Raw genomic sequence first — 22,448 nt, 5'->3', positions numbered from 1 at the left:
AAAAGCAACTTGTACTTTGTTAGAAATCAGTCATTGAAAAATAAAGTATCCAATGTACTTTTTTGTATTAAAGTTATTAATTCATGGTATTAATAGATTACAAGAGCAAATAATTCAAATTGCAATATACAGTTGTTTGTTTATCCCATTATTTTCTACCTAGCTAAAACCAATAACTAAAAATCTCATGTAATTATGTATTAGCATTTTACATTATCTTGATATTTTCTTCATTCTCACTTTGAAATCTGAATACATGCTGCGGTTTAATTTAAACTCCCGTTGACGGTAGACTTCTAATAAAGGAGGAGCTATGTTTTATTCATCTTTGTGTCCATTATCACTCAGCACAAAACCTGAAGCTTAAGGTGGACCTAGCATGGTTTTTAAAACTATTTTCAATGAGGTTTTAAAACATAAACATATATGAATTATAATCTTAGTTTCGGTTTTCATTTGTTTCACACAAATACCTATGCTGTCATGCATGGACAATAATTCAGAAATCCCAGGGCATCTCTGGAGAATGTGGATACGCTTGAATAAAAGTATCTGTAAATGCTTGAGTATAAATAGGTCCCAACAGTCTCCTCTTTAAACCCTCTTATCTTATAACTAAGGAAATTGAGGACCCAGGGACACATAACACACTACTAATTAGCATATTAGCTAGTCCTATTATTCTAATACTAGCATATCTTGTATGAGCCACTCTGCCTTACTGTGCTTTGGAAATATCCATAGTGCTCATTTCTCATAAACTCCACTTTTCTGAGGACCTGCAACAGACATTTAGTACTAATCCTATGATACAGCAAATGTTTTAAAATATTAATGAAATGCAAAGAATAAAAGTCCTAAATATAGTTTCATTAAGATAATATGTTGCCTAGCAGCCTAGCACTTTTGTAGGACAGTGGAAGAGGCCAGGAGGTCTCATATAAATCATATCTAGGCACGCTTAAGTTTTTTTTTTCTTCATTTAGATTCACATTTAGAAAAATAAAAAAAATCATAAAGTAAATTTTGGTTTAAATAAACAAATTTTAATTAAAAATAAAACAAATGTACTGTAAAAGTGTAAAGTATTTATAATTTGCTAATGATGTTGTTAGTCTGAAAAAGAAATATATCGTAATAATGGAAAAAAGTAGAAAAAATTATTAAGGGAAAAAGGTTAAATAAGTTATTGGCATCACTTCCTCCTTTGTGTGTTCTCAATATTATCAATGCTTTCCATTTTTACGTTTTTTAGCAAGTGTGATGGAAATAAAGTGGCTTTCTTAGAAGCTGCCTAATATCAGCAAATGAAGTCAGTAATTTGTGTCAGAATCAAGTTGCCTTTTATTGTTGACTGCCTTTCATAATCCTTTTTTCTTTTTTTTTTTTTTTAGTTACAAAGTTTAGTAAATTCCAACAACTGTATGAATAGTTTTAAAAAGGCTGTTACAGATCCAGGAATTGTATAGTTTAACAAATATATCAGTGGGTGTTTTTTTTTTTGTTTTTGTTTTCTTTTTATTCTATTATGGGAATTTCTTTCTATTTTATTATTATTATACTTTAAGTTTTACGGTACATGTGCACAATGTGCAGGTTAGTTACATATGTATACATGTGCCATGCTGGTGTGCTGCACCCAGTAACTCCTCATTTAGCATTAGGTATGTCTCCTAATGCTATCCCTCCCCTCTCCCCCCACCCCACAACAGTCCTTTTTTCCTTTAGAAGTTTCTGATTGGTCTTTCCATGAATTTCTTGACAAGCACAGTCTATAAAAATGTAAAATAATATGGATAACTTATGTCTATTCTTGAGAAAATATTTTCTTTCTGAAGGCATTCTCGATAAGAGAATGCATCTTGTTTCACAGTTACCATTGCATTCTATCAATATTAATGTACTAGACATGCTCCAATAGAAATATTTTGTCAATAAGAATATCTCATACATTCCACTAAGAACAGCTATGTCCTTTCAAGCATCAGAGACTCTCCAATATTGATGCTTCATAAATATTTATTGAGAATGATGTTAAGTTTCTTCCTTTTTAAATAGCATGTATACCAAATTATTTTTAAATTCCATGCAGTGACCAGAGGGGTTTTGTGAAAGCTTGACTTACATTAGCCCTCCCATTTCCCAAATCTCACGTGGTTATGTACATTTTTAAATTTATTTTAAAAACTATCCTTGTCATGCTCCTTTCTTCCAGACAGAAAATAAACACTATTTTGATAAGAGAGCATATTAGTACATTTCACTGCATTTAAAATACTATTTATAGTTTATGAAAATGTAAAATAGCCTAACAAAACAATTTGAATAAGAAATGTAAACACTACATATTTGAGACATAATCATAAATATTATAAAGAAATAAAAAATCTAAAGTGATATTGACCAATTACTGACAATATTTTTCAGTTGATACTGTGTTTTGAGTTCAATGTTGCAAAAAAAGGAAGTCACCATTTTCAGGAAAAGCAATATCAAAATGATGAAATATACAGCACTGTGAAATATCCCGTAATTTCCACTAGATGTCTCCAATAACTGACTGAATGATTCCTATATTTCCTCTAAAGCTATGCATTAAGTACTGAAATGTGAACTACATATATATTTTGGTCTTTATTGAAAAATCATATGTTTCAAAGCACGCACGCAAAGTTATTTTAATGAAAATACAAAGGAAAGTAACTTACATTCAATATCAAGGTACATGCTCTTTTGATGCCCTCCAATTCTGCTTGCAGCTTCACAGTCATATCTCCCTGAATCTGACAACTTCACATCTTTAATATGCAGTGATGAGCTTCCATGCTGCCCTTTGACTTCGATACGGCCGTCCGGGCTCTGTTTACATCGATTCAAGAAAAAGAAAGATTTTATGCTTGTGTGTGCAAAATGGTGACCAAACATATAACATTATGTTACTTCCCATGTTTCTCTGGCAAAAAGAAAAAAGAAACTGTTCCTGATGTAGAAAGTATTTCTTGTATAGCTAAGAATAAGTTTTTTTAAAAAAGCACACTTTTTACATTCTCATAGCTTCATGAAGGTCTCCTGTACCCTGGCTGTATAATGATAAAAAGCATTTCAATGACTCCAAACAAAACCCAATCACTCAGCCTGATGTTTAAAGATCTCTCATGTGGTATCACCTTTCTGTCCAAGCACACTTTACAATTTGGATACCGTCAATTCCAATTATTTTGAATTACTTGTACTCTCCACAATATCCTGTGCTTTGAATAAACACTCTTCACAGACCTGTTTTACACTTTTCCCCTTTTTTTCTCTCTATATTTACATGGCAACATCCTACTTTCTATCCTTTAAGTTACTGGCAAAATTTCATATTGTATTAAAAATAGTTCCTGATTGCCTAAATAATTACGACTTATTTGAACTACATAATTTTCTTGGAATAAGTTGCTTTTACTAAAGTCTTGCTGGAACTTCAGATTTCATCCCATAATGTGATAGTATAGTTGAACAAATGTAAGAAAATATTTATGGTACTTCATGTAAAAGTCACTTAAATTTCTAGGACAGAAACAGTATATTCTAATATTTTTAGAAAGCAAATTATGTTATAGCGAAATTTACATGCAGTTGAGTAAAGAAAATGTACTCCTTCAGCTATTATTTACTATGGGTCAAGCACTTGTACTTAATTAACTTTATTGGAATATAACAACAAAATACATTATTAATAATGCAAAGCAAATTATTCATTTTTATAAAGGAAACGTAATTATTTCACAGTATTGAAAAGTAAATTTTAAAGTTACATGATCTTCGCTTGAAAATAAACATGTTCTCTTGTCATTACCTGTTATACATGATATGGCTTTGACTTGTGAAAAACTATTGGTGCATATAGATGTTATTAGTAAAAATGTTTGCATTTAAAAGTTACTATCAATATACCTGAAATTATTAACATAAATTCTGGAAAAACAGACACTTTGCCCAAGTGTGTGATTCCTCAGAAAGTTAGAAGCCATTCTCAGATTCATCACTGGCTCTGTAATGATGCACAATATGCATTTGAGTCAAATACTTGCACTAAAAGTCCAAGGTCATTTTCTATTGTTGTTTCTGACATTCTAAAGGACATGTCTCTTTGTGCTATAGAAACGCATTACAAATATCTGAAAGAAAATTCATTTATATCTTGGCTCTGATTCAACACCTACTGAAGATTCATTTAAGATATCTGATATTTGATTGAGACAGGTTAATGAGCATTTTTCCTGTCTATCTAGTATTTCCAGGTTCTATCACTGAATTAAGTAAGATGATTAGAAAACAAAGTGTCTGACTGTACATTATTATTCCATCCTTTACAAAAACGCACTCTCTGAAATTTGATTTGACGTTATGTTCTTTGCCTTTCTAGAAGGTCAGTTTAAGAATTGCTTATTTAAATGGTATTTCAATATTTTTATAATATGGTTATTTTTAGAGTTTATTGTCCTTTCAAAAATCCCTTAATCAAATATCCATGTGATAACCACTTCTTGAGTTTATTTGCAACTAAAAGTTTTTGTTGACAATTTTAATTGTCAAACAATTGAAATTATATAATGTATCATTGTTTATAGGTTATTTTTTGTAGCCTCACCTGACTAGACGTTTATTGTCAAATTTAGAATCCAATTATAGTTCACGGCACATTTGAGGTGGCCAGTATTCCAAAACTTTCTGTTCTTTCTACTGTGTCATGGAACATTTTTAGAGTCGTTAAATCCTTTGGCCTTTTGGGAGATTGATGGATCATGTCACTTAACCATTCAACAATTATTTTGTGTCAGAGCGTGTCTGTGTGTGTGTGTGTGTGAGTATGCGCACGCGCATTTATTTTACAATAAGCAACCAGGCACTGGGATGCAGTGCTGAGCAAACTGTAATAGTTTCTACCCTTGGTGGCATTAGAGTTAAACAAACAAGATAGATACTAATTTTACAGTACAATTCAAATAAATGTGAAAATCACCAGGTAGGCAAACTATATCTTTCTAGGAGTAAGTGGAGGAATGGGGTAGGTATGTTTCCTGACAAACCAAAGCGTGGATTGTGATCTGTAAATAGTGAAAGAAGGGTGGTGTTGAGGGAAGAATTCCAGGCAGATGCCCTAAGAGGACATAAGAAAGATATGAGAGAAGCAAGAATACGCACAGAAGACAGTGGGGTCATGTGGTTCTCCTGATGATGGACAGGTAAATAGGGACCATAGGCAGAACGCAAGATCAATGCAGATACACAAAAGAATATGCACCCCATTGTGGATGCCTTCTATAGGTATTCTGTTTGCCTCATTCCTAATGGCATTATTTCTCTATCGAGTAAGTAAACTCAACTTCAAATACTTTGAGGTAAAGACAATGCATAACTGCTAAATATGTAGACAGAAAAACCAACACTCTCCAAAGGTTATTAGAATTAATTTATCCAAACTACCTTCTCAAAACTCTTTTAATATATCAAATCCACCAGTTTCCACAGTCATACTACGAATTTTAAACAGAAATACTGTTTTCCCTCCCTGTAAGTTTCTTCTATTTACTATTAGCAATAATGTTCTTTCCTCTGGATTTGCTCCTAGCTTTCTAATCTTCTTATTTCAATTTCATGAGCTGACCTCTTGTATAATTACCATTTCACCCAGCAGTGTAAATGATGTCAGAAAGATAAATACATGCAATCAAAGTTCTTCACTTAGGTAGTTTTCCTATTAGGTCCTCCTGTCTTTCTCTTTTCTTTGATAATAAAATCAATAATTTATTCAACAAATAGGAATTGAATGTAATAATTATAAAAGGCAATACATACATACGATAAATTATACGTGTTAGACAACATCCAAAAAGCTTTACATTTACTAGTGTATTTAATCTCCATGATATCACTATGAGGCTGAGGCTAGTATTTCCATTTTAAGATGAGGAAATTGAGAAATATTCAATAACTAGCCCACATCCCACAGCTTATAAGCTTTAGCAGCTGAATGACCAGGTTGTCTAGCCCTGGAGTTCATGTTTGATTATTTTTGATATATGATTTACCACCTGAGTAACAACTGTGAGTTTGAACTATGTATGTACCGCAGCTATGTAATAGACACTTTGCTGGGTTCTGGGGCTAGAAAAATGCATTCACTCAAATTGAAAAGTGGGCATTTTTACCTACTAAGTGTGTTTATTTCATTAGTGATTTTTCTAATTTTTGTTTTTAAAATATGTTATTCAATTTTAAATGAGGATTTCAAACACCAAAACATGCCAATAAGATGTTTTAAACATTTGATGGCATGTACAATATTTGGTTTCAAAAATTAGACACAAAACATTTATTTTTGATGCTTTAATGGGAATAAATTAGCACGTTTACTTTTACATATAAAAAAAGAAAAATGGATAAGAAAGCAAAGCCCTTGGTCTCTCAGGTCATAAGGATCAGAGGAAAAAATGACAAATTATAATGCATGCTGATAAAGATGACATTCAGAAAGGAAACCTAATTTGGCAGACAAAGGTGAGGAAGAGTTTCTCGTAGGTATTTATGCCAAAACGGAAGGACAAGTCATAATGATAAGTCAGGAACTGTACTGGCTATGTAATTTTAAGGGGCAACTGCAAAATTTAATCTGGGGGTTTCTATTTAAAAACTATTAAAATGTCAAGATGATGATGACTGCAGCATATTAGCTCAAACTTGGGGTCGTTAAAGAGTGCAGAATCTGTGCAGTTGCATGAGTTGTACCCCTACAAAGTCAGCCCTCACCAAGAAAAAAGTAAGAAAAGTGGGAAAAAAAAATGGTAGCTATGTGGGCTTGAACTTGAGGGAAAAAAAGCTGTGTTGAAAGAGTTTAAAGGGGCTCACTGGAACTATCAAATTAAATATGAGGTTGAAGGGGTAAGATATGAAAGAGTTAGAGAAATAAACAAGACTACAATAAGAAGTACCAAAGCAAAAGAAAGACCAATAAGATCATGAGAAGATGCTGAAACTCACTAGCCATCAAGGACATTTAAATCAAAATCATGATACCACTTAGCATTCATTGGAGTGGCTACCATGAAAAAGTCAGATAGTAACACATGTTGGCCAGGATGTGAAGAAATTGGCACCCTCATGCCCTGTGAGTGGGAATGTAAAATGGTGCAGATGTTTTGGATAAAATGTTTGACAGTTCCTCCAAATGTTAAACAGAGAATTGTAATTACATTCCAAAGAGAAATAAAGATATATGTCCACACAACAACTTGTACATAAATGCTAATAACAGCATTATTAATAATGTCAAAAGGTGAAAGCAACTGAAATGCCTATTTACTGGTGCATGGATTGAAAAAAACAAGTGGTATAAACATACAAAGGAATATTATTTGGCCAAAAAAAAAAAAAACAAAATGAAGTACTCACACGTGCTTCAACATGGATGAACCATGAAAATGTTACAGTAAGAGGAAAAAGCTGATAACAAAGGACTAGTATTGAATAATTCAATTTCTTTGAAATTTCCAGAATAGGCAAATCTGTAGATACAAAAAGTAGAATGATGTTTGCTTACGGCAGGCAAGGGAATGGGAGGTGGTGGTGAGGAGACTGGGGGGTGATGACCAAAAGAAGTGATTAAATGATCCAAAATTGATTGTGTTTATGATTGCACAACTCTAGGAATAAAGGCTTTTAATTGTACAGTTTAATGGGTGAATTGTTTGCTATGTGACTTATACGTAAATAACACTGTGAAAAGGTAAATATCAGTTGAAGGTTATTGGGTGTTTTATGAACAATTGGAAATGGACAGGATAGGTTTTAGGCAGAGGAATAAAGTAGATGCACCTGTGATTTAAAAAGATCACTCACACTGCAGGAAAAAAAGTAAACTAGAGACGGTGCTATGGTCTGAATGTTTGGGTCCCCTCAAAGTTCATATGTTGAAATCCTAAGCCCCACTGTGATGGTATTTTTGGAGGTTGGGCCTTTGGGAGTTGATTAGGTCATGAGGGTAAAGCCCTTGTTATTAGAATTAGTGCCCAATAAAAGAGCCCACAGAAAGCTAGCTAGTCCCGTGCACCATATAAGAACACAAGAAGAAAACAGCATCTTTGACAAAGTGAGCCCTCAGCACACCTCAAATCCATCCTGCTAGCACCTTGATTTTGGACTTCCCAGTCTCTAGAACTGTGAGAAATAAATTTCTGTTGTTTATAAGCCACTTTACGGTATTTTGTTATAGCAGTGTGAACAGACTAAGATGGTGGGGGAGGGAGAACAACTGGAAATACATTATTACACTGATGACATGCTGGGAGAGGTAATGGTAGTGAAAATGGAAAAGAGTGAGTGGATTCCAGAAATATATTAAGGTGCAAGTGAAAGTGTTTTTAGTAAATGACCAAATGAGAAAGTGTTGATGAAAGAAAAGAGAAAAGAAATATTTCTTGCATTCTGTCACAGACCCTTTAGGTATAAAATGTTATCTACATTAGTAGATTGTTACCTCTACATAAAATTATACTATGGCTGTATACATTTATATTTTAAAATAAGTACCCATATTTTAATACATGTATACAGTCTATTCCGTATTTCATATTCAATACTTTAAAAATAATATTTAAAATTAAAATATTATGATAAAGCTTTAGGTAGAATACACCTTTTAGAGATTATTATTTTTAAATTTAAAACATGAGACTAGAGACTAGGTGGGTTCCAACAGACAGGTGTCAAAATGCTGGTTTTCAAAACATGACCTGAGTATTTATATTATTGCACAGGCGTCCTACCTACTTTAATGTAATATAATAGTTAGGACCATAAATTGCAGAACCAGAATGGATAGGCTTATATCCTGGCTGTGGCACCTATAATCTCTAAGGCCTGAGATTAACTACTTTACTTAGTGGTACCTCAGTTTGCTTTTCTGTATAATGGGTATGATAAGAATACAGATTTCAAAGGATACCTGTGCAGATTAAATGAGTGAATATTTGGAGTTTAGCATCTGTAAAGTACATAATAAATTGGCTAAAGCTACTGATATGCAGATCTAAGCAATAAATATGAGTTTCATACACCCATCTATTTCAATGTGATTTCCAAAAGCATTCTACATATATTCCATCTCAAAGTAAAATAATAACTTTCCCATACTCTATTTAATTGACAGTTTATTTTGCTGCTAGACTTTTCTCTTGATCCCATGAACCACGTGCAAATAATTTATAGTATTTTTCCATGGCCAATACATAATATATTTAGTAAAAGACAAAATAAAATTAGGACAAATAACTACTATAGGAGGAGACAACTGCTATAATAAATAATAAAACATTTCACATAACTCCGTGTCAAGGTACATTATCAGGATGACGGTTAATATAAAAGCCCAGATTTCACCAGCATGTAATATATCGATGTAACGAAACTTTAGTTGTACCCCCTAAATCTATAAAAAAAATCACCAATAGATAAAGAAGCCAAGAAGATAGTCAGATCTAAAATGTACATCTTGAGGTAAAATTTACTTTCATGTCACAAAACTATGAAAACCGCAAACAGAAATCTGAAAGAATGAGCCAAATTATATTATGAAGCTCTTCCTTTTAAAAATGTGTTATAACATGGTCAGAGATATGGTGATAATGTATGCCACATAATTGAATTCACCCTGTGAACACTGATACCATGTTATTAAACCACACTGCTCTCAAGTCATGCAACTAGTCACTAGTAAGTATTGACTGCATTGTTTCAAGGTTTTGAGGGAGCCATACATCATATGGATCAACTATTTTAAAATCGAAAATTTAAAATGTTTTGGTATCTAATACAAAGTCAAAATTCCCTACTGGAAAACAGATAAAGTGTGATACTTAAAACGTGTGAATTGGAAGGGCAAAGTATTGATAACTATTGAAGCTGGGTGACATATACATGGGATTTTATGACACTATTCTCTAGTACTTGTCTTCTTGTAAAATTACATTTTGTATTTTATCATGGAAATTTTCAAACATCACACCCCAGATGGGATTTTTCCTGCAGGCTGTTTCCTGAATTAAGAGAATATGTGGAGCAGATCAGAAACCAGACTCAGGTCTAGAGCATGCTGCTATAGCATACTTAAAAGAGACCTACAGACTTTTGTATTGAAAGCTACTGAGATTTTGATGACATTTTACTGAAGAATTATGACAGCACAAGTGGACTAATACACACATTTAGTGCTGGTTGCTTTAATCCACATCTGGTGAGAATTAAATAAGATTAGGCAGGCTCCATGCTAGGTACATGATAAATATTGTTAAAATCAGTGATATAATTAGTACCCAGTGCCTAAGCAGTATAGTTAATCTAGTTGAAATTACAGACAAATGAGAGGTTGTTTTTTTAACCAAGAAGCACAATATCCTACAGGAGATGCTACAATATCATATGATATGCTTGTAACAATATGTGGCGTATAATAACTATTAAACAAATGTTAACTATAGTCATTGCGCTTGTCCTTTAGTATGTTTTTACGTAAATCTCCCAAAGTGGAAAAATACAGTAAATACACTATGAAGAAACTCAGAATATTTTGGGAACATTCTTCTCTATGCTTCTTGCTCTATCTACCAGGACAAATAAAAGTCCCATTCTGAGCCTTTGTCCACCCCATACTCACAGCATGGAAAAGACACAGTTCAGGTCAAAGGATATATTCACCTTTTTCCTGCCTAAAACGGGAAACAGTACAAAGCTTTTTCAAAGAACTAAATATATCAATCGAGACAGCAATCCCACTACTGGGTACCTACTCCCCCAAAAGGAAATCATAGCACTTAACCTTTGGATAGATTATGGTCCTATGTCTTGATTTTGCTAGTCATTTTCTGCAGTATCCACTATGCTACTAATCCCATCCAAGGTCATATTCGGTATTGAAAATGTTGTTTTTTCAATATATACAATTTTTATTTGAGCTGTTTATATCATCGGCATCTCTCCTTGTTGTGCTTGTGCTTTTCTGTATCTTCTAAATACATATGCAGGGCCCATGAAAAAAATGGATCGGGTAGTGTTCTCACCTACTACCGTCATGTATGTCATCGATGGTATGTTTCTATTGATACTGTTTCTGTTTTTCCTTATTATGGGTTATTTTTTTCACCTTGCATATGCCATGTTTTTTTTTTATTTTATGCCAGACATTGTAACTGATATATTTTGAGTGCTATATGTTTTGTATTCCTTTATGTATGTCCAGTCTCTCTTCTGAGACATAAAGTTACTTGAAAACAATTTTATTCCTTTGAGGTTTGCTTTGAAGCTTTGTTAGGTGAGTTGGGAACAACTTTTAGTTTAGGGCTATTTTGGCCACACAACAAAAGCAACAGTTCTAGCATTCCAATGATTCTTTCCAAGGCCTTGCATTGTTTTTACACACACACACACACACACACACACACACACACACACACACACACGCACTAAGCAATAATTAGCTCAAATCTCCAACGGAAAGCACTGAAGATCTCCGGAGGTATTTCTCTGTATGTGTGTGAAATTCTGTCGTCTCCACGGGACTCTGCCCTTTCAGCTACCCCACTGTGCGAATTCCAGCACACGTTGTCACCCAAACTCAGAACACTGTCTCCTAACAGGGAAAACAATTGAAGCATTCATCCCTGTGCTCCCGCCTGAAATCTCTCTCCAGGCAGTAGGCTTGAGCAATAATGGAGCTTACATCACATGTTTCTCTTCTCTTGGGGATCAATGTGCTGCCCATCATATTGTACATTTTGTTTTGTTGTTGCTGAGGATTTTTAAGTTCATTGTGCAAATCAGGCCCCACTTCATCCATTATGGAAGTTCTAAAAAGTATTTTAAATTGTCACTAGTTCCATAGTTAATGTCAGTGACATCTAGTGACCACATTTTGTCACCAATATGAGATTTCTTATGTTATAGAACACATCCTTATTCAAAGCATTAATTTTATTGGACTGATACCATAAAATTAAAAGTATCTGGCAATATATACATATATAGATGTACATGTATATGTATATGTACATATTTATGTATACGTATACATATATATGTATATATATGTGTATATATGTATATATACAGGCTACACATACATTTTCTTTTTAAACATCACATTATGCTAAATACATGTTAACATACCTATGTCATCAGATGTATAAGAAATCTTATATAGTCTATCTGTATAATTACTGTTGTATGTGCTGATATTATTATAGCAAATATATGTTTTATTTTGAATATGGAGACATGCTGAATGGTTCATATGCTTTATTTGTCATGATGCCTTATAACTACACATTGGGTGAGAAGTTCAAGAGGGGTAAAATATATCTATATTGTGAGCTTTGAATGATCCTCAGGCTGTCTTGTTAACTCATATATAATTGATAACAGATTTATATTTAAATAAATATGCCTATATTTATTGGAAATATTTTATACAAAACATGAAAGAAACATCAAAATACTAAAAAAATTAAAATCTGAAAACTGCAATTTCATCAAATTATTTTTGTTATAGAGACATAGAAACAACCTATCTCTAAGAGATGAGTGGCTAAAAACTAAAAGCGTGGATAACAAATAGATGAACTCCATTGAGTTGCTTTTCAGTTTTGTTTTTGCTTTTTGTTGTCTTAGTGTAAAGCAACCCTCCATGAAGAACAGGTAATTTATACAAACACTCTATATACAAATCAAGCTTTTTGTGATTGTTAGAAGCCTTCAACTAAAAGATAAGTAAACTCTTCAGAGAGGATCTAACAGAAGTTATTAAGATAAAATAATGTATAGAGAAACAGAGTTGGAAATGTTGATAAAATGTTACGCTTTTTAAGCAAAATCAGGAGTCTTATTAAAACACCTTCCCAGTGTGGGATAAAATATACAATGCCGCAACAACCATAAACCATTGATAAAGTATGGATTTTGTAAAAAAAAGAATTAAAACAGTACCAGGAATAGTATATTTTCTATATGATACCTTTTCTATAAAAAATCAAAGAAAATCATGTGTCAGACTGTGATGAATCTTTAACGTATATCAATCACCAGATGATTAATAAAACACTATGGATATTTTCATTAAAGGTAAGTCTGGTGACAGGGGCGCTAAAGACCCACGAAGCAGAAATGGTCTAGAAAATTATATGTATCTTTGCTAAGATATAAAAATGATGAGAAACAGCCTTTATCCAGCTTGTAATACTGTGTTGGGATATGCAGGTATGAAAAATGTTCGAGTATTTATAGTACAGGGAAAATTGCGGCAAATTGTATGAGTGGGTATTTATAAAGTATTCTACCTAGTGGTAATACCCGCAATATGACAACTTATGATGCTGATCTAAACAAAGCTAGCCATGTTTCCAGTAACATAGAAAGAGGTAGTTATGTCACAATAAATCTCCAAAATGTTCTCTATAATGCACACAACAAAAGCATGCAGTTTCATTGCTCTTTAATCTCTTGCTTCTATAAACTTGTGTATGATATGTTAATTATCACTTTCTCTAACATTTGGCCCCAAAAGAGATTCTAGTTTATAAACAAATTATTCACTAATCAATCAAAAATTACATCTATTTATTCATATGTTTATCAATGAATATGCTACTAGAAATTTAATATAAATTTGTGTTTTGTTTTAAATTTTGGTTCCAGTATTATCAAAGCTCTTGTCACTCTACTGGGTATAGTGAACTTCGGAATTAAATGCAAATATCCATATAGAAAATCAACTATAGTGTGCCATATACATACTTAAGCTCTGAATTGACTTTTCATTTTGTAAGTTGAATGACAGTGGACTGAACTTTATCCTTAGTTTTTATCTAAAGAATCCAACAATTAACCTAAACATATTCATAGTTATTACCTGTTAAAAATCAATAGTCTATCATATAGATTTCAGTTTGACAGTTCAAGCACTCTCTCAGAAAATACAAAAAATAATTAGAAACTTCAGTAAGCATATTAAAGTTTTGAAATAGTTTTCACTGAATTTAAGACTTGCAATTTGCAGTCTTCTAAATGGATAAATTACCACTGAGAGTTTGCAATGCCCTAGCATTGATGGAGGAAACATGAAATTTCATTGATTCATTAATTGATCTTAAGAGTAGGATAAGCTGGGCATGGTGGCATGTGCCTGTAGTCCCAGCTACCCAGAAGGCTGAGGTGGGAGGACTGATTGACCCAGGAGTTCGAGGCTTCCGTGAGCCTTGACTGCAGCACTGTACTCAGCTTGGGTGAAAGAGCAAGACCCTGTCTCAGGTTAAAAAAAAAAAAAAGTAGAATATGAGGAAAAGTAGGTTGTCACAGCAATTGGAAAAGTGGTCTATCATGTAAAGCCATTAAATAAGAGCAGAGAATTCCAAATTATATGAGACTATTAAAGGCTTTTGAACAGAACAATTATATTATATGGCTTGTTTCAGGTGAATCAATCTAACCATTTTAATGAAAATAACAGGCACAAGGGTGGATGCATTAAGACCTCACTGTTGTGTTCAAACTGTGTTCAAATAAAGCAAACGCTGGTCTGTAACCCATCCAAAAAAAAAAGTTATTGAAATAACGCAGGCAAGTAACAATGGTTTGGGCCAAGGCAGTAACAGCTGGTTGTTGAAAAGTAATTGAATTATGGATATATTTAAAGTAGGGCTAATAAAATTTGCTAAAAATATGAATTTCTATAATCTGTACTTCAATCCCCCACAATATACAATTTCCCTATATAACAAACCTGTACGTGTACGTCTGAACCAAAAGTAACAGTTAAAAAATGTATTTCTAGCCAGAATAAAAATAAATAAGAGCCAAAGATGTTTTCAAGCATTTTCCTAAACAGAAAAAGACACCACTTAATGAGAATGGGATGATTGAGGGATAAGCAAATCAAGGGGAAAAAGAAGTACAGTATTGAACTGAATATTTTAACTTTGAAAGATTTATTTAATATCCAAGTGAAGCTGTCTGGTAAGTCATTGGACATAGAAGACTGGAGTTCAGTAGAGAGGTCCACAGTTGAAATTTGGAGATTACAGAATCCAATTGATCATTAAAGCCGTAAGACTAGATGAAATCACCAAGGACTCAGCATCATTAGAGAAATCCAAGAATAAATGGCAGTCTAGGGTGCCCAATTATTTTGATGTCAACTAGAAGACAAAGAATGATCAAAAGAGATTGAGGAAGTGAACAGCATAGTAAGAAAATAACCAAGAGAGTTCACTAGAAGCCAAAAAAAAAAACCATGGTACAAACAGAAGAGGTTGTTTAACTAGGTCAACCATTAGGCTTCATAAAGTGAAGGTTATTGGTAAGCTTGCCAGAGAGTTTCAGTGGAGTGGTAAAATCTAACTGGAGTATGTTCAAGAGATAATTGGAGGAACAGGCACACACATAAATATACACATACGTATGAAGGATGTGTGTGTGTATGTGTGTGTGTGTGTGTGTGTGTGTATCATGAGAAATAAGAATAGCTTTAAATGTTATGGTAATGATCAATGAGGTATGATTATGTATAGGGAGATGAATTACTGGACTGATGTTAGAGTGGATGAAATCTAGACTCCACATGAAAACTCAGATATTTCATTCATGGTAACATACAGGTTCCATTGGGTATGTGTGCAGGTGTAGTAGTCAGGATTTATTAAGATTTTCTTCTGTTTCCAACTAATTAGTAAAAGAGGAAGTGAATCATCAGCTGAGTTTTTTGATGATAGAGGAGTTTTGTAAATTTGAGAATAGATAAAAATTTATGAAGTAGTTATCTAAAACAGTGGTCAAGAAAATGAACCAAGAAAAGGTAGGATGGCTTCTAGGCAGCAGAAAGAATTTACGTTATGTTCTGGATCATAATTTTAAATATAGACCACTTAAAATTACTGTGGGATTTTCTTCAGCTATATTCAGCTGTGCTACTGCATGTGGAGAAAGAGGATAAAAGTAAATTAAACCATGACTTGCGTTTTGCCAGAAGTGTTTCTTTAAGCGAAAAAAAAAAGACTGGCATATACATAATGCACTGATTATTGTAATAGACAGTAAAATATAAGTTGGTGATTGAAAGGAGTGAACAAGGTAAGCGCTATGAACCAGGGGTAAAATGGTAGGATTTATGCATACTAGAATTTTACTATTCCTACTTATTTGATAGAGTATGAAATACATTATCTTATAAGTAGATATATTATTGTCAATCTAAAAATCATGTAACTTCTGAGAAAGAAAGACTTAGATAGTCAGAAAAAAACTTTGTGGATTACAAAACAGAAGCATTGATGCTATCATAAGAGATAGATCATGACAATATAATATCATAGCGAAGAAAGATTCTCACCTAAGAGTTTTTCACCCTCTATAAACACAGCTACTAAACATACGGTTGATCTTATAAATGAATATGTTCATTGAATATATCTTTTTAAAATGTATTATGTCAATCACTGAGTCAAGAGAAATGAATCCATTGCAACTTCTGTGTTAAGGCAATTTTTGTTATAATGGATTCCATCTTATTCATTAATTATTGTGAAAGCAGTATTATCTTACGCACTGGTTTTTATTGCATGCTTAAGCTCAACAATGAAATTCACCAAATGTATTCTTTTGCTGCAATTTTTATTACAATGTTTGCTCAAATATTTTCATAGATACTATACTTACTTGTATATAATTTATTCAAATTGTTTTTCTATATATTTTTAAAAATTGAACCAAAATGCATTGCTGTATATACATTCATTCAAATTTATTTAATCTTGTTGTTTAAACATATTTAACATTATTCACTAGAATACCACATACCTAACTCAAATTACATTACTAGAAATTTGTTGTTTTTGTTGTCTATTAATATTCACTGATATATTTAGACTTCTTTATAGTGATACGATTTTATATTTTCTTCAAGTGTAGTAGTCGACTACTTCATAAGCAGACGTAAATGCTAACTGAATTCTGTATGTAGAATATGGTATTTATAAGAAGAAAATAATATATGTTTTGCTGCAAAGCCTTATTAAAATCACTTTTAGTATATAAATAACATTTTCCCCCAAACAACTATCATAAAATTGTAAACTACTATCACATTATCTTATAAAACTGACGACAGTTTTTTTAAGTGAAAGGTCTTATTATAGACTTCAAAATAATAGTTCATTAGTAAATGATGCTTTAAAAAAGACATTCAATTTAAAAATATTATCTAGAATTATTTCAAAAATAATTTTTAAAATGACATTTTCAACATATGACTAGACTTTTCTGAAAATCTTTATTCAAGCTGTGTGCAGAAAAAGATTTCAGAAAGTTGTAAATGATTGAATATCCACCTCTCAGCAAGCTCAGAAGCATCAAGGAAGATTTCTAACAGGCCTAATTATATTCTACCACCTACATCAGATGGGGAATAGAAGTATCCATTTTGCCTACTGCCCAGCAGGGACATATATTATTGCTCTCGGAGCACTAGTATGAAAAAATGCATTAGGTAGATCTTTAAAATGTCATTCAAATAAAAAATCCTTCAGAAAAGTCCATTATCTCTGTTGAAAAAAAAAAAAAAGAAAAAAGAAAAACACACACACAGCGTGAAAATCTACAGGTGCCAGGAACTGGTGGTATGCTGTTCAGCATTCTTCTCTACAATCAGAAATTGACTTTTGTTTTCAATTTAAAGACATTATCCAAATAACCTTGGCTTTCCTTACTAATTGATTTATATGGAAAGCTAAACGGAAGAAAATTGAAGAAACACTCCCTCACTATACAATGTTATTAGAAAATCATCAACTAAAAAGTTAGTAAATACCTAATTTATATGAGTTAAAAACTATCTAAAAATTTATAATATTTACTGAGCCAACTGGAAGACTTACAGAATAAGGGAATGTTGCAGATTGAAGGAAACTTATTTATAAATGGTAGACTTGCACCAGAAAAAGTTATAACAATTTACCTGCTATCACAGAGCTGATAAATCAGTGTTAAAACTACCACGTAATACTAGCTCATTAAGCTCTATTTTATATAAACTTGGAATGCCAAAACTATCATGATTAGGAAGACATGAGTCATATGAACTTATTTGTTTTATGTAACTTATTCTATATGTAGTTGTATTTAATATCAAAACCATAATAATTTTTCTAAGTAACAAATGTTTCATGAAAGTGGATGTGTGTGTATTTTTGTGTGTTGTGTGTATGTGTGTGTGTCTGTGATAGAATAAATAAAGTAATTTCAAAGACAGGATCTCTATAGGGCATATACACAAGAACCATTTCTGGACATTTTCAAAATGAAACTCTTTAATCCCCACTGAAAGTTTAGTGTATCAAAAGATCTGAAAGGTAGGTGCAGTTATATCTCAGGGAGTGAGGCTCAGTCAGGTTTACTTGTATACAGCTCCTTATGTGATTCTTATGTACAAAAGTGAGTTAGTCCCACTACGCTGAATACTAACTCACAGATCTAAATCCTAAACAAGACAGAATATCAGGGAAATATAGATTATTTGAGATCCTCTATTGCAACATCACATCAAATGAAAATATTTTCTCTTAGACATTGATGATCTTGCAGATTATGCTAGAGAAATTCAAGGGAATAGACATTCTCTTGTTTGGAATGTAATGCATTCTATTATCTATAATCTCTGTTGGAAATTCTATGCGTTTTCATAATTACAACCCTGTTGATGTACTACCATGCACAGTAAGTAAGCAATGTGTCTAGTTCGGCTGTATGTATGACTAAAATATCTGAACAAACATATTATTGTTCCTTCAATTATTTGGTAAAATATTTTATTAAGTTTATTTATTTGATTTTTATATTAAACTTCTCTCTTTGACATTTGTTCTTCGCTTTTTGTTCTGTATTATTTGTTTTTTTATTTGTCTTAGAATCAAACACTAAGAATTGTCTATAATTGCATCCCAGAATGCACCTTCAGGGTTTGGTAAAAAGGTAGAAATAAAATTCCTCATAAAAGTAATAAAAATAAAGTTGTAAAAAATTTACCCAGAAGTATAACTACTCACAAGGATGTATAAAAAAAAGACTTACATACTGTCCTTCAATCTTAAAGACAATGCTATAAATATGCCACTTTTTTATATTTTAGTTTTTCAGTTCACCAGAGCTTTTTTTTAAAGTGCAGATATTTGAAATGCTACAGGCTCCATATTTTAAATCAATAATTATGGATTTGTTGGTTTCCTTTTGGTGATTTCTATTTGAGGTGAGAAAAGGAAGTTCAAAATCTTAAAATGCCCCCTATCATATAAAGATGCTTCCAATTAAGTATACCATTACACATTTTTTAAGTTTTGTATTTTTTATAATCAAAATCTAAGTAATTTTTGTCAGCCTGAAACAAATCACGAGGAGATATTTTGGTGATATAGTTTGCAAAATACACTGAAAAAGAGGACTGTGAGGCATATACATTGAACGGGCCTGTGTAAGTGTAAAGAAATATGCCAAAGCTATATTTGTGACCTTGTGAAAGCCCACTTGTACACTCAAAACTGGTATTTTGCATATGAAAACTGCATATTTCAAAAGTATATATTCATAAAAAATGACTACTAATTTTAAATGTAGTTTAGTTTCATCTCCCCTCTTAAACTGCATGGACCATGAAGCAAGAAACATTTATTTATTTATTTATTTATTTATTTATTTATTTATTTATTTATTTAGAGATGGAGTTTTGCTCTTGTTTCCCAGGCTGGAGTGCAATGGCGCGATCTTGGCTCCTGCCACCTCCGCCTCCAAGGTTCAAGCGATTCTCCTGCCTCAGCCTTCGGAGTAGCTGGGATTACAGGCATATGCCACCACGCCCTGCTAATTTTGTATTTTTAGTAGAGATGGGGTTTCTCCATGTTGGCCACGTTTGTCTCGAACTCCCGACCTCAGATGATCCAGCCTCCTTGGCCTCCCAAAGTGCTGGGATTACAGGCGTGAGCCACTGCACCTGGCGAAACTTATACTTTTAGTGCTACACTCCTTGTGTCTAGATTAGCACATGCCAATATAAAAGTCTTCAATATTTGTTGATAGTTGTTAAGTGAATTGGGGTTAGTAATAAAGGAAATGTTAGTTACATAAATTACTATGACTGATTAAGTCACTGCTTATATTTTATAAAATTTATTTTCCAGAAGTTACATTTTCTTAATAAAAAAAGAAACAAAAAATGTCATGTAATCTTCACATTTTGTAAATAAAAATAATCTAAGAATTTTGTATTGTGAAAAGTTCACTCCATTGTTTTCTGTCTTCCAATAAACCTGGCTTAAATAAATAATTTTTAAAATATAAAGTTTGCTTAAATCCACAGCGGAAACCGCGAACCATAAATGACAATATTAAATTGCAATAAAATATTTGTATGTATATAGTAAAGAATAATATAATTGAGAATAAAACAATAATATAATAATGAATGCAGCAGTGTTGTAAGAAATATTTACGTGGTGAGATATTTAAATTGTTATAAATTTAAAAGCATCATAGTTTATTCATGTAGTTGTATTTAAGGAACTGCCTATCTTTATTCCTGAGAGAAATTCCTTTTGAATTGGTACTTTAGTCGCAAAATATTTTAAGTATGTATTCTTCAGATCATTGTGTCTAAATTAGTGGAGGAAATACTATTTCTACACTACGGAAACAGCAAGGACCACTTTGGTAAAACTACAATTTATGTGTATTTGTGTGTGTTGATGCAAAATTAATTGTTAAAGGTGACTATCCCTACTTTGAATTAAAATTAAGGCCGGGAGCAGTGGTTCACGCCTGTAATCCCAGTACTTTGGGAGGCCGAGGTGGGTGGATCACCTGAGGTCAGGAGTTCAAGACCAGCCTGGCCAACATGCTGGTCTCTACTAAACATACAAAAATTAACCAGGCGTGGTGGCACGCGCCTGTAGTCCCAGCTACTCCAGAGGCTATGTCAGGAGAATCATTTGAACTCAGGAGGCAGAGGTTGCAGTGAGCCGAGGTCGTGCCACTGCGCTCCAGCCTGGGTGACAGAGCGAGACTCCGCCTTAAATAATAATAATAATAATAACAGTAATAAAATTCAAATAAATAATCTTTTTCCTTCCTTCCTTCCTTCCTTCCTTCCTTCCTTCCTTCCTTCCTTCCTCTGTCCCTCCCTCTCTCCCTCCCTCCCTCCTCCCTCTCTCCTACCCTTCTTATTTCTTTTCTTTCTTTCTTCCTTTTTTTTTTTTTTTTTTGAGACATAGTCTCAGTCTGTCACTGTCACTCAGGCTGGAGTGCAGTGGCAGGATCTCGGCTCCCTGCAACCTCTGCTTCCTGGGTTCAAGTGATTCTCCTGCCTCAGCCCCCCGCAACCCCCTTTTCCTGGCCCCGTCCCGAGTAGCTGGAACTACAGGTGCACACCACCAGGCTCGGCTAATTTTTTGTATTTTTTGGAGAGATGGGTTTTTGCCATGTTGGCCAGGCTGGGCTTGAACTCCTGGCCTCATGCGATCCATGTGCCTAAGCCTCCCAAAGTGCTGGAATTACAGGCTTGAGCCACCATGCCCGGTCACAAAATAATCTTAATTTTCAGTTTTAATACATCTATTTATTGGAAGGAAGAGAAGGTAAAACTGGACTCACAGTACAAAAATTAAAGTTGAATCAGTTTATTTTATTTAACACAGAAAGACACATTTTCTCAATAAATGCAAAATCACAGAAAATACTACTATTTTGATTACAAATTATGCAGGTGATCTAGGCTACGACCAAGGCCAGCATTTTATTATTTCACTTTAGCAGAAAAAAGGGAAGAAATTGCTTTTAAAGCTTATCCCGCTGTTTTATTTATTCAGTTTATTGGTCTCATCCTAAAAGAATCATTTAGTGCTAAGGACTGGAATTAAACGAGTTTCTTTTACAATGATTTGTGAATAAACTCAGTGCCCATTAGTGAAGTGAAGCATATTATTTACTGGAGAAAAGCGCATGGACCCACAAATAGGAGGATGGAAAACAGGTTCTATCCTAATTACAACATCTTTACACATGTCCCACTCAATATTTCATAGCTAAATTTTGTATCACATTAATTCAAAATATGTTTGGACACAAAAGCAGAATTTCTAAAAATGTGATCTGTGAACCACTGGAGGAGGGCGGATACGCTGAGGTTAGGTAATATTTTGAAAAACAATTTTATTGTATATTTTGTATTAATTTTAATGTGCATTTAAAAATACAACTGGCATATTTATCATACTTTTAATTTCACTGATCATTTGGGTACAGATAAGAATAAATAAAAACAATTCAATTTAAAGAAGAAAGAGGACATGTAACAGTTCAGGCAGCACATGAATGCAGAA

The 22,448-nt window shown here is 33.0% G+C and overlaps 1 protein-coding gene across 5 annotated transcripts in view; it reads right to left on the bottom strand.

The window, feature by feature from the left end:
- The window catches only part of NCAM2 (neural cell adhesion molecule 2), a 551,993-nt gene that overhangs the window by 166,687 nt on the left and 362,858 nt on the right, over positions 1-22,448 (bottom strand). For all 5 annotated transcript variants that reach the window (XM_019017903.4, XM_019017902.4, XM_055374042.2 and 2 more), the window contains exon 9: positions 2,709-2,859. In XM_019017903.4, coding sequence (XP_018873448.1) covers positions 2,709-2,859 — 151 coding nt within the window. The remainder of the gene's footprint in view (positions 1-2,708; positions 2,860-22,448) is intronic.

This window comes from Gorilla gorilla, chromosome 22, assembly GCF_029281585.2.
Source record: "Gorilla gorilla gorilla isolate KB3781 chromosome 22, NHGRI_mGorGor1-v2.1_pri, whole genome shotgun sequence".
Taxonomy (NCBI): Eukaryota; Metazoa; Chordata; class Mammalia; order Primates; family Hominidae; genus Gorilla; species Gorilla gorilla.
This window is presented reverse-complemented; position numbering and strand designations above follow the sequence as displayed.